This window comes from Octopus bimaculoides, chromosome 29 (genome assembly GCF_046866305.1).
Source record: "Octopus bimaculoides isolate indiv1 chromosome 29, ASM4686630v1, whole genome shotgun sequence".
In the NCBI taxonomy this organism is placed as follows: domain Eukaryota; kingdom Metazoa; phylum Mollusca; class Cephalopoda; order Octopoda; family Octopodidae; genus Octopus; species Octopus bimaculoides.
The window spans coordinates 17,750,197-17,765,196 of record NC_142956.1 but is presented as its reverse complement, the minus strand read 5'-3'; the positions used below and the strand labels follow the sequence as shown (position 1 = coordinate 17,765,196).

Below are 15,000 nucleotides of genomic sequence, written 5' to 3'. Positions count from 1 at the left end.
CGGGGCACCGAGCTGGTGAAGCTGATCGCCCGCTCAGTCAAGGAGCTCGGGGAGATCGGCGGCTCGAGCTTGCACAACATTGAGAAGTACATTTGCCGCAGCTACAACGTCGAGCTGACGGAAGGGGTGAACTTGAATCAGCAGCTGCGACTTTGGCTGAAAAAGGGGGTGAAGACTGGCCAGCTGGTGCAGGATGGACGCCTTGTCAAAGTTGGTTACAACAGCGCCAGTGTAGAATCCGATTCTGTGGAAGGTAGCAGCGAGGGTGGCAGTGTAACCCAATCACACTTTGATGATGAGACGTCAATCAGAAGCGAGACACCATTACTCACATTCCCTACCAGGGCCTGCAAGGTAAGAGCTCACCTTCATTTCTATTCTTGCACACATTCTAATTGCTAAATTGTTTTTCGGTTTTCTGTGGGTTTTCTCTCTCTCTCTCTCTCATTTTGTTTCTTTTCCTTTCTTTCTGTCTCTTTCTCTCTCCATCAGCTCATTCTCAATAAATCTACCACTTTTTCTCTCTCTCTCTCTCTCTCTCTAGCCCTTTGTCACTAGATTTCTCTCTTTGAACTCTCTCTCTCTCTCTCTCTCTCTCTCTCTGTCTGCCTGTCTCTGTGGCTTTGTCTCTCTCTCTCTCTCTCTCTCTCTCTCTCTCTGGCTTTGTCTCTCTCTCTCTCTCCTTCAGCTGACTCATTAAGTCTATCACTTTGTCTTTCTGTCTCTCTCTCTTTCTGTCTCTCTCTCTGTGTCTTTCTGTCTCTCTTTATCACTCTCTCTCTGTGTCTTTCTGTCTCTCTTTATCACTCTCTCTCTATCTTTCTCTGTCTCTCTATCTCTGTCTGTCTGTCTCTCTCTCTTTCCTTCAGCTTGCTCACTAAGTCTACCACTTTGTCTGTCTCCTCTAGCCCTCTGTCAATTAGATCTCTCTCTCTCTCTGTCTATCTCTCCTTCAGCTTGCTCACTAAGTCTACCACTTTGTCTGTCTCTAGCCCTCTGTCAATTAGATCTCTCTCTCTCTCTCTGTCTTTCTCTCTCTCTCTGTCTTTCTCTCTCTCTCTGTCTTTCTCTCTCTCTCTGTCTTTCTCTCTCTCTCTGTCTTTCTCTCTCTCTCACACACACTTTACTGAACTAACTCTTCCTATATCCAAACAGCTCCAGTTATCTCTACACACCCTTTATTATTATTCATCAAAACTATTGTCACCTTTCTACATACAATATGGCTTGATCATTATATAGTAGGATATAAATAATATCTTCCTTAGATTTTGTTTTTTCCTTGCCAGGATAAAAAAAAAAAAAGGTGGATTGGGCAGAAGGGGCTTGTCCACTGATTGGCTAAAGCCCCAGTCATCAACATGTTGTGAATGGGTCTTCTGTTGTTAGCCTCCGTGATGACTAATCCAGTCGTGTTATCAGTCAACATTGATATGATCCTGTATGTGGCTGAGTAGTATTGCCTCTGTGTGTGTGTGTGTGTGTGTGTGTTTGTGTACATGAGGCGTTTTGGGTCTGGAAACGTTTGTGCATCCGTGTCTGTAGCTACGGATGACTGGATGCACATGTGTGGATATTTGTAGATGTGTGTGTGTATGTGCATGCATCAGACACGTGTGTGTGTGTGTGTATGGCTATATGAATCTATATATGTGTGTGTGTGTGTGTCTCTCTCTCTCTTTCTCTCTCTCTCTTTCTCTCTCTCTCTCTTTCTCTCTCTTTCTCTCTCTCTCTCTCTCTCTCTCTCTCTCTTTCTCTCTCTCTCTTTCTCTCTCTCTCTCTCTCTCTCTCTCTCTCTCTCTCTCTCTCTCTCTCTCTCTCTCTCTCTCTCTCTCTCTCTCTCTCTCTCTCTCTCTCTCTCTCTATATATTTGTATATTTTTGTATGTATATATGTGTGTGTGTGTATATATGTATATGTGTGTGTGTGTGTTTGTATATATATATTTGTATATTTTTGTATGTATGTATGTGTATATATATATATGAGAGGAGTGGCTGTGTGGTAAGAAGCTTGCTTACCAGCCACGTGGTTCTGGGTTCAGTCCAACTCTGTGGCACTTTGTCTTCTACTTTAGTTTCATGCTGACCAGAGCCTTGTGGGTTGGTTTTGTAGGTGGAAACTGAAAGAAGACTGTTGTGTGTGTGTGTGTGTATATTTTATTGTTTCAGCTTGAGAGCTGTGGCCAAATCCACTCACAAGGCTTTGGTCGGCTTGAGGCTATAGTTGAAAGACACTTGCCCAAGGTGTCACGCAGTGGGACTGATCCCAGAACCATGTGGTTCGTAAGCAAGCTACTTATCACACGGTCACTCCTACGCCATATAAATAATATAATTACATTTGGTATTTTAAATGCTATAAAACTTATGTTCTCTTAAATTAACTGTTAATTGCCTTAAAATGTGTGTTTTTGTGTATTTTATAAAGCATAAATTAGTGAATATGTTTTCTGCATTTTACTAATAGTATTTGGTTAGTGTTGGGCTCACATTCAGTAAAGGCACATGGCTAGGTGGTTAGAATGTTGGGCTCACAATCATGGGGTAGTGAGTTCGATTCCTGGACCTGGCTCTGTATTGTTTTCTTAGGCAAGACACTTTATCTCATGTTGTTCCAGTTCACTAAACGGTAGAAATGAGTTGTGACTCCTCACTGGTGCCAAACTGTATCGGCCCCTTTGCCTTTCCCTTGGATAACATCAGTGGCATGGCGAGGGGAGGGCGGGATGCATGAGCGACTGCTGGTCTTTCATAGACAGCTTTGTCTAGTTTTGTGCCTCGGAGGGGAACTTTCTAGGTGCAATCCCATGGTCATTTATGACTGAAGGGCACCTTTACCCTTTAGCCCATGTACATATAATGGCATAGCGATGGGAGGCTGGTATGCATGGGCGACTGCTGGTCTTCCGTAAACAACCTTGCTCGGACTTCTGCCTTGGAGGGGAACTTTCTAGGTGCAATCCCATGGTCATTTATGACTGAAGGGCGACTTTACCCATTACCACTTACTGGCACTTGTGCCGGTGGCATGTGAAAAAAACATTCGAGCGAGGTTGTTGCCAGTGCTGCTGAACTGGCTCCTGTGCAGGTGGCATGTAAAAAACAACATTTTGAGCATGGCCGTTGCCAGTACCGTGTGACTGGCCCTCGTGCCGGTGGCACATAAAAGCATCCACTACACTCTCGGAGTAGTTGGCATTAGGAAAGGCATAATGTACATAATGTGCATAATTCCTCATCTCTTAAATATGGTCCTGATAGCTTGTTTGTGTGTACAGATGCACTAAGATATTCCAATTTCTTTATCGAAGTCCAAGACCTCTTTCTCTAATTAAATCACTAATAGGCACAGGAGTGGCTGTGTGGTAAGTAACTTGCTTACCAACCACATGGTTCCGGGTTCAGTCCCACTGTGTGGCACCTTGGGCAAGTGTCTTCTACTATAGCCTCGGGTTGACCAAAGCCTTGAGTGGATTTGGTAGACGGAAACTGAAAGAAGCCCATCATATATATGTATATATATATATATGTATGTGTGTGTGTATATGTGCTGTGTCTGTGTTTGTCCCCCCAACATCGCTTGACAACCGATGCTGGTGTGTTTAGGTCCTCGTAACTTAGCGGTTCGGCAAAAGAGACCGATAGAATAAGTACTTGGCTTACAAAAGAATAAGTGCTGGGAGTTGATTTGATTCGACTAAAGGCGGTGCTCCAGCATGGCCGCAGTCAAAAGACTGAAACAAGTAAAAGAATAATAGTAGTAATAATAAACCTTTCTGCTATAGGCACAAGGCCTGGAATTCGCGTGGGTGGGCTAGTCAATTACATCAACCCAAGTGCTCAACCGGCCGTAGAAAATCTGCCTTAGTATACTCCATCAAATTTCTGCAAGCATGGGAAAGGTTGACATTAAAATGATGATGATGATGATGATGGCTAGTTTTGGATAATTCACTAAATATTTTTTAAATTAAAAATTTTTTTTTTTCTTACAGAAGAGAGCGTTACCAATTCCCCTTTGTAGCTTTTGTTTGGGAACTGTGGAGCAGAACAGAGATAGCATTCCGGAGGAATTGATCTCCTGTGCTGATTGTGGCAATAGTGGTAAGTATCGCTTCTTTGACCCCTTGTTGCTGTTGTCCAACCCCAATCTCAAACTTCATCCGAAGGACCTATTTACTTATTTATTTATTTATTCATTCATTCATTCATGCCTGATGTCTCACGTGATTACATTATCTCGTGTAATCTTTGTTGCTGTTGTTTAACCCGGGGTCAGCTGTTACCCAGCTGAGTGTTGATCGAAGCTGTGATACCCTTGATCATCCCAATGTCCAGACATAGTGTGCCCAGAACCACAGGGTGTTTGGGCTACATTTGACAGTTCGCATAAAAGGGAAAGGAAAAACACACACACACAAACACACACACACACACACACACACACACACACACACACACACACACACACACACACACACACACACACACAAGAGGCTTCTTTCAGTTTCTTATTCCTTTATTGCCCACAAGGGGCTAAAAAAAAGAGGGGACAAACAAGGACAGACAGAGGGATTAAATCGATTACATTGACCCAGTGCGTAACTGGTACTTAATTTATCCCGAAAGGATGAAAAGCAAAGTTGACCTCGGCGGAATTTGAACTCAGAACGTAACAGCAGACGAAATACCACTAAGCATTTTGCCTGGCATGCTAACGATTCTTATTTCTTTATTGCCCACAAGGGGCTAAACATAGAGGGGACAAACAAGGACAGACAGAGGGATTAAATCGATTACATTGAACCCCAGTGCGTAACTGGTACTTAATTTATCCCGAAAGGATGAAAGGCAAAGTTGACCTCGGCGGAATTTGAACTCAGAACGTAGCGGCAGACGAAATACCGCTAAGCATTTCGCCTGGCGCGCTGACGTTTCAGCCAGCTTGCCACCTTTCCTTTCAGTTTCTGCCTGCCAAATCCACTCACAAGGCTTTGGTTGGCCTGAGGCTATAGCGAAAGACACTAGCTTATGGTTCTATGCCATGGGACTGAACCCAGAACCATGCGATTGTGAAGCAAACTTCTCATCACACAGCCATACCTGTACCTGTAATCACGTTAATTGTGTTTAATAAAGTTTTTCTTTTCTTTTTCTTTTTGTCGTTGCAGGTCACCCATCTTGTTTGAAATTTTCCGCAGATCTGACATCGAAAGTGAAGATGTTACGTTGGCAGTGTATAGAATGTAAAATATGTTCTTTTTGTGGGAAATCAGGAAAAGAGGTTGGTTCCATCGGCATTTTTACCTTTCACTCTTCATCAGTTGTACTCTCTGCCCTTGGTTCAGATAACCCCTGCACAGTCATCTGACTGTGGCCATGCTGGGGTACCATTTACCAAACGACTAAGTTACAGGGATGTGAACAAACCAAATCCGGTTGTCAAGCAGTGGGGGTTCTTTCAGTTTGTCTATCAAGTCCACTCCACTCACAAGGCTTTGGTCGACCTGAGATTGTAGTAGAAGTCACTTGCCCAAGGTGCCATGCAGTCAATGTTAATGTGTGTGTATATATATATATATATATATATATATATATGTGTATATATATATATGTGTGTGTGTATATATATATATATTTTATGTTTTTATTTTTTACTTGTTGCTGTCATTTGACTGTGGCCATGCTGGAGCACCGCCTTTTGTCGAGCAAATCGACCCCAGGACTTATTCTTTGTAAGCCTAGTACTTATTCTATCGGTCTCTTTTGCTGAGCCGCTAAGTTACAGGGACGTAAACACACCAGCATCGGTAGTCAAGTGATGTTGGGGGGACAAACAGACACATACACATACATATATACATACAACGGGCTTCTTTCAGTTTCCATCAGCCGATCATAAGGCTTTGGTCGGCCCGAGGCTATAGCAGAAGACATTTTCCGAAGGTGCCATGCAGTGGCACCTTGGGCAAGTGAAAAGCACCTGTGCTAGCACCATGTTAATAGCGCCACGTGAATGGCACGCGAGCTGGAGTTATGTGACTGGCACCTATGCTGGAGCTACGTGAATGGGACCCCTGCTGGTGTCACTTGAATGGCATCCATTGCTGGTTCCAAGTGAATGGGTCCCATGCTGGTGTCACGTGAACGGCACCCGTGCTGGCGCCATGTGAAGGGAGCCTGTGCTTGTGCCATATCAAAAGCGCCCAGCACACTCTGTGAAGTGGTTGGTGTTAGGAAGGGCATCCATCCATAGAAGTCATACCAAAACTGACAATTGGAGCCTGTTGCATCCCTTTGGCTTGCCAGCTCCTGTCAGACCATCCAACCCATGCCAGCAGGGAAAATGGGCATCAAATGATGATGATGTATATTTATGTATATGTGTGTGTGTGTGTGTGTGTGTGTGTACTTATGTTTGTGTTCTTCCTGTTTTATGATGTTGTTTTCTTTGCTTCAGGATATGTTATTCTGTGATTCATGTGACCGAGGTTTCCACATGGAATGCTGTGATCCCCCACTTCACAGAGCGCCTAAAGGTAATGTAACTCTCTAATTGGTTAAGGCTTTTATTTTCTTCATTATCTTCATCATCATTATTGTCAATATGACACTGAGCTGTCCGAACTCTTAGCATGCTGGGTAAAAATGCGTCTCAGCATCTTGTGGAGTCAGTTCAAATCCACCGAGGTTGACTTTGCCTTTCATCCCTTCAGGGTTGAAAAAATTAGCTCCGGTCAAGTATTGGGTCGATATGCATAAGACGGGTGCAGTCTTCTGCCTAGCCAGCTCCTGTCAAACTGTCCAACCCATACCAGCATAGAAGGAGGGTGTTAAATGATGATGTAATCACCTTCCAGCTTCTCTCAAAAAACAGGTTGTCCTGTGCCAAAATTTGAAACCATAATTATTATTTACTGCTTTTACTGATATCGGTGGCACCTTAAAAAGATCAACGTCAGGTACTGGAGGACCTAAGAAGGCTCTGGGTGCCGACCATTCTTCTAGAACTGACAATTAAAAATATTTTATTAAGATTACAATATCTAATGTGTCCTCTGTTTAACCCTTTTGATGCCACCTGTACCAGTGGAGCACTAAGAGCACTATCTGAGCGTGATCGTTGCCAGAGCAGCTGTCTGGCTTCTGTGCTGGTGGCACGTAAATAGTGCCAGCGTGATCGTTACCAACGTCGCCTTCCTGGCACTTGTGCCAGTGGCACATGAAAAGACATTCGAGCGAAATCATTGCCAGTGCCGCTGGACTGGCTCCTGTGCGGGTGGCACGTAAAATACACCATTTCGAGCGTAGCCGTTGCCAGTACCCGCCTGACTGGCCCTCGTGCCGGTAGCATGTAAAAGCACCCACTACACTCTTGGAGTGGTTGGCGTTAGGAAGGGCATCCAGCTGTGGATACTCTGCCAGATCAGATTGGAGCCTGGTGTCGCCATCTGGTTCCACCAGTCCTCAGTCAAATCGTCCAACTCATGCTAGCATGGAAAGCAGACGTTAAACGATGATGATGATGAATTGAAACAAAGGCAATGCATTTCAAGAGAAATATTTAGCAAAAGGGTGTGATTGGGGGAAGATATGATTGCTGTTTCTAGACAGCTGTATGGCTGCACAGCCACCTTTTGTTTCTTCAAAAAGTAAATGCTCGAATATGTTTCTCTGTTTGTAGGTGCGTGGATTTGTAAAATCTGTGATCCTCGGAGTATTAAGCGGGGGAGAAGGGAGAGTGATGTGGTGGCAAAGGTAACAAGGAACAGTCCAAAACCAGTCAGGAATGGCATTGATAGAGTCAACCTACGACCCACTACAAAGAACAGTTCATTGAGGTAAGTCATGAGTACAGTATATACGGGTATGTTATGAAGTATTTAGGGGCTATGTATGCTGTGTACAAGGGTAGTATTTCGATATATAGGGGCTGTGTGTGCTGTATACAAGGGTAGTATTTCGATATATACATATGAGCCTGGTGTACCTGCTGTTTCTCCAGGCCTCAGTCAACCTGTCCAACCCATGCCAGCATGGAAAACAGACGTTAAATGGTGATAATGATGAGGGGCTGTGTTTATATATATATATATGTATATATATATATATATATATATATATATATATATATATATGGTGCAGGAGTAGCTGTGTGGTAAGTAGCTTGCTTACCAACCACATGCTTCTGGGTTCAGTCCCACTGCGTGGCACCTTGGGAAAGTGTCTTCTACTATAACCTCGGGCCGACCAAAGCCTTGTGAGTGGATTTGGTAGACGGAAACTGAAAGAAGCCCGTCGTATACATGTATATATGTGTGTGTTTGTCCCCCCCCCCCCCCCCCCCCCCCCCAACATCGCTTGACAACCGATGGTGGTACGTTTACGTCCCCGTAACTTAGCGGTTCGGCAAAAGAGACCGATAGAATAAGAACTGGGCTTACAAGGAATAAGTCCTGGGGTCGATTTGCTCGACTAAAAGCGGTGCTCCAGCATGGCTGCAGTCAAATGACTGAAACAAGTAAAAGAGTATATATATATATATAGAAATATATATATATATATATATATATATATATATATACACATACATACATACATACAGAGAGAGAGAGGTTGTGTAAGGGTACTGTTTTGATGTATACCGGGGCTGTGTGTACTGTATATATAGTGTTTCGATATGATATATATAGGAGCTGTGTATAAGGGTAAGGGCTTTGTGGTGGTATGTACATGGAAGCTGTGTGTGGTTTGTACGGGGGCTTGTGGATGATGTGTGCGCAAGGGTACTTTCCTGAGGGGTGTCCAAGGGGTGAGAGGTGTGTGTGTGTGCTCCTTATGAAGGGCTTTGTGTTGTGTGTGTGCAGAAGCTGTCTATGTATTCTAAGAGCTGTGTGACGTGTATTTGGCCTTGTTTGTGGGATTCTGTGTTGTTTTAATTAGCTTACTGTTTTGTCGCTATTTTTGATGGTCATCCTAATTAATTCTATGTCTTGACCTTCTTCAGGCAGTACACTTGTCCACGGTTACCCACACAACAGCAGCAGCAGCAACAGCAGCAGCAGCAGCAGCAGACAGTACCTGCCGCAACGACAGCAGCAGCAGCAGCAACCGCAACCACCACAACAACAACAACAGCAGCATCAACTCCACCGGTCACACGAAGGGGGACTGCAGGTGCTCGACTAAAGGCCCAGAGAAGTACGAAGAGCAGGAGGTCGTCTACGTTGAACAGTTGCAGCGGTGCATCTGTGAGCGACAAGGGCCAGCTCTCCAACCACGACCACCACCATCCAACACATCCTGGTAAAGTACCCCCTCTTCAGCAAAATGGTGGACACTGTTCATCATCGGAGAGCGACGAGCTGGAGAACGCTGGCCGGGACCAGGCGGACCCGACCGTGCCGCCGCCTTCGTCGTCGTCGCTCGACAGCAAGCTGAACAGTAGCAAGCCGAAGGGGCTGTTTGATGGCCTCTCCCGTTTCTTCACCCCTTCAAACAAACGTAAATCTCGCGTGTCGTTGAACACCTGTAACACAAACACCTCCGTTTCTTCCTCTTCTTCCTCCTTGTCAATGACCCCGGTTCTGCCAGCTCTTGCTCTCGCCCCCAACAACGCCACCATCACCACCACAACCACCAACACCACCACCTCTTCTTCTTCTTCTTCTTCAGTTCCTTCCGTCACTTCCGTTTCTTCTTCTTCGTCTTCTCCTTCTTCATCATCGTGTGTAAAGATACAGAACAAAGCTCTCTCCGCTGTGCAGCAAAACTCACAATGCCAGAGTAACTCGCAGCAGGCCGCCAGCAAGTTGCTGCGCAAGTCCCGCATGTTGCAGGCGAGCAAGGGCCGGAAGAAAGCAGGGGGGCCGCCAGGTAGCGGGCAGCTGAAGGGCCTTTTCGATGGCCTCTCGCACCTGTTCACCGCCCAGGGTGAATCCCGCAAACGTAACATACCCGTGTACACGCCGCCGCGCAGGATGCGCAGGGCTAGGAACACTGGCAACAACAACAACACCAACAATGATGCGTGTACGACCCCTGCAGGGGGGGCAGCAACGTCAGACTCCGCTTCCGGTGTCGTGTCGGCTGCTGCCGCGGAACCAGCCCCAGTGCCTGCTGCGTCGCCGTTGACTGCACCGCCGCCGCCTCCCCCGCCGCCGCCGCCCCCTCCTCCTCCTCCTCCTCCTCCTCACCCGCCTACCCCTCCCTCTCGTTCACATTCGTCGTCAGTGCAGTCTGGTACTCACCGGCAAAGGACTCACGTGTCTCCGTCAGTAAAACCGCCGTCTACCGTCACCACTGCCGCCAACACCAACACCACCACCGCAGCAGCAGCAACAACAACAACAACAACTGCCACAGCATTGGCAACAACTGGTGTGACCCCGTCTCGTCGTGCGGCTCACTCGTCGACGTGTGCCACCGCGGCGACTCGGGCGGGCAGCCGGGACGTGACACTGACGACGGCCACGGCACGGGACAGTCCGGTGACGCGGACGCCATCGCAGCACCACCACCACCACCACCACCACCAACAACCAACACCAACACCAATACCACCACCGCCACCACCACCAGCTCATTCTCCACCGCCATTGTCTTCACCAACTCCACCACCATCACAACCCCCGCCACCACCGCCGCCGACGCCGTCCAGAAGGGGTCGGGGTAGAGGGCGGGACCGCAACTCTTCCGCCTCCTCTACCTCCAAGTCTGATCTTGCAGCAGCAGCACCGACAACAGCAACAACAACAACAACAACAACAACAGCAGCATCAACAACCACCACCACCACACCACCACCACCACCACCTCCACCATCATCATCATCAACTATCGCAGTCTCTGGAAGTCTGGTTGCAGCGGCTGCCGCCACGTCTGCTAGTACTGCCGCCGCCGCCGCTGCCGCCGCTGCTGCTGCTGCTACTACTACTACTACTACTATTACTACTACTTCTACTGCCACCATCACCACTACCACTTCTACTACTACTTCTACCACCATCGCTACCACCACCGTCGCCACTGCCACCACTACCACCACCACCACCGCCAACATTTCTCCCTCAGCCGACAAGCGTCACCGCGAAGTCAGAGACACACTCCACTCGACTGACACAACAGCAGTGACAGGGAGAGGGCGTGGACGGTCACGCTCGTCTGGTAAGAGAATGAAGAAAATTAGCGTCTTTTCTCTGTCGATGTGTTCTTTGAGTCATATATATATGTATATATATGTATGTGTATTTAATATGTATATGTATATATATATATATATATATGTATATATATATAGACACACACACACACACACAAATACACATAAATATATATATATATATATATATATATGCACACATGTATATATACACAAATATATATATATACACATATATATACACATACATATATATACACATACGTATATATATATATATATATATATATATATTTATACATAAATATACATATCTATAAATGTATATACATAAATATATATATCTATATATATATCTATACATAAATATATATGCATATATATACAGACACACATATATATAAATATCTATTTATTTATATATATATATATATATAGTGTGTATATATATATATATATATATATATAAATATACGCACATATCTGTCTCTATAATATATATACATATCTATATATCTCTCTATATATATATATATATATATCTATATATATATCTATATATATATATATATATATATATATCTATATATATATATATCTATATATATATATATATCTATATATATATCTATATCTATATATATACATATATATCTATATATATACATATATATCTATATATATACATATATATCTATATATATCTATATATATCTATATATATACATACATATCTATATATATATACATACATATCTATATATATACATACATATCTATATATATATACATATCTATCCATATATATATACATATCTATCCATATATATATACATATCTATCCATATATATATACATATCTATCCATATATATATATATCTATCTATCCATATATATATATATCTATCTATCCATATATATATATATATCTATCTATCCATATATATATATATATATATATATATATATATATGCATATATATATATATATATATATATATATGCATCTATATATATATGCATCTATATATATATATGCATCTATATATATATATATATGCATCTATATATATATATATATGCATCTATATATATATATATATGCATCTATATATATATATATATGCATCTATATATATATATATATGCATCTATATATATATATATATGCATCTATATATATATATATATATGCATCTATATATATATATATATGCATCTATATATATATATATATATGCATCTATATATATATATATATGCATCTATATATATATATATATGCATCTATATATATATATATATGCATCTATATATATATATATATGCATCTATATATATATATATATGCATGTATATATATATATATATATGCATCTATATATATATATATATATATATATATATATATATGCATCTATATATATATATATGCATCTATATATATATATGTATATATATATATATATGCATCTATATATATATATATATATATATATATATGCATCTATATATATATATATATGCATCTATATATATATATATATATATATATATATATATATATATGCATCTATATATATATATATGCATCTATATATATATATATGCATCTATATATATATATATATATATATATATATATATGCATCTATATATATATATATGCATCTATATATATATATATGCATCTATATATATATATATGCATCTATATATATATATATATGCATGTATATATATATATATATATGCATCTATATATATATATATATATATATATATATATGCATCTATATATATATATATATGCATCTATATATATATATATATGCATCTATATATATATGCATGTATATATATATATATATATATATATATATATGCATCTATATATGTATATATATATACATACATATCTATATGCATCTATGTATATATATGTATATATACATATCTATATGCATCTATGTATATATATGTATATATACATATCTATATGCATCTATATATGTATATATATATATACATACATATCTATATGCATCTATGTATATATATGTATATATACATATCTATATGCATCTATGTATATATATGTATATATACATATCTATATGCATCTATATATATGTATATATACATATCTATATGCATCTATGTATATATATGTATATATACATATCTATATGCATCTATATATATGTATATATACATATCTATATGCATCTATATATATATGTGTATATACATATCTACATGCATCTATATATATATATGTATATATACATATCTATATATATGTATATATACATATATATATGCATATCTATATATATAGATGCATATCTATATATATAAATATGCATATCTATATATATATATATATATGCATATCTACATATATATATGCATATCTATATATATATATGCATATCTATATATATATATGCATATCTATATATATATATGCATATCTATATATATATGCATATCTATATATATATATGCATATCTATATATATATATGCATATCTATATATATATATATGCATATCTATATATATATATATATGCATATCTATATATATATATATGCATATCTATATATATATGTATATGCATATCTATATATATATATGCATATCTATATATATATATGCATATCTATATATATATATGCATATCTATATATATATATATGCATATCTATATATATATATATATGCATATCTATATATATATATATGCATATCTATATGTATATATATGCATATCTATATCTATATATATGCATATCTATATCTATATATATGCATATCTATATATATGCATATCTATATATATATATACGTATCTATATATATATATATATCTATATATATATATACATATCTATATATATATATATTTATATATACACATATCTATATCTAAATGTACATTATATAAAATATCTAAGTACCCATTGAATGCTATCTACATTATGTAAATATTTATGTATGCGTGTATGAGTGTATTTATGTATGTATGTATGTATGTATGTATATATATATATTTATATTTATAAAATATAGAAATGACTTAGATTAATTTTTAAGCAAAGCAGGACTGCATTGAACATTTTTAGGCTGTAGAATTTATATTTTACAGCTCTATTGTCTTTTGCCTACATCAAAACAAATGGTTTCACCATGCATGGTAATCTGTATGCTCTAAAGTTTATCTGAATGGAATGCCTTCAGAATTTTTAAGTAGTTATTTACACATAGTGGAAGCGCATGGCTTAGTTGTTTGGGTGTCGGAGTCATGATTTTGTGATCGTGGTTTCAATTCCTGGGACCGTGCGATGCAATGCGTTCTTGAGCAAGACACTTCATTTCGCATTGCTTCCGTTCGCTCGGATGGTAAATAGTGACTAATCTTGCAATGGACCAGCATCTTGTCTATGGAGGAAAGACCAGGATTGTGGCGAGCTGGCAAAAACGTTAGCACGCCAGGCGAAATGCTTAGCGGTATTATGCCTGTCTTTACGATCTGAGTTCAAATTCCGCCGAGGTCGACTTTGCCTTTCATCCTTTCAGGGTCGATAAATTAAGTACCAGTTATGCACTGGGGTCAATGTAATCGACTTGATTCCTTTGTCTGTCTTTGTTTGTCCCCTCTATGTTTAGCCCCTTGTGGGTAATAAAGAAATAAGAAAGACCAGGAAACCGGCCCTATGGTCCTGATGGAATAATGTGGACTAAATATATACTTGTGTGGGAGCATTGACAAGTGCCTTTACCCCTTGGGTGTCAGTGGGGGTGCTGTAGCCATGCGGCGTATCTAAGGTG

General features: G+C 40.0%; 1 protein-coding gene across 8 annotated transcripts in view; it reads left to right on the top strand.

Annotated features, from left to right (window-relative positions):
* Positions 1-15,000, top strand: part of LOC106878083 (uncharacterized) — a 92,767-nt gene that overhangs the window by 22,394 nt on the left and 55,373 nt on the right. For 6 of the 8 annotated variants that reach the window (XM_089344919.1, XM_089344916.1, XM_089344920.1 and 3 more), the window contains exons 2-7: positions 1-354; positions 3,998-4,106; positions 5,174-5,286; positions 6,463-6,541; positions 7,687-7,843; positions 9,010-11,168. The exon at positions 1-354 is cut by the window's left edge and continues 1,575 nt beyond it. In XM_089344919.1, coding sequence (XP_089201045.1) covers positions 1-354; positions 3,998-4,106; positions 5,174-5,286; positions 6,463-6,541; positions 7,687-7,843; positions 9,010-11,168 — 2,971 coding nt within the window. The remainder of the gene's footprint in view (positions 355-3,997; positions 4,107-5,173; positions 5,287-6,462; positions 6,542-7,686; positions 7,844-9,009; positions 11,169-15,000) is intronic. The other 2 variants (XM_089344921.1, XM_089344922.1) reach the window with 1 other exon arrangement.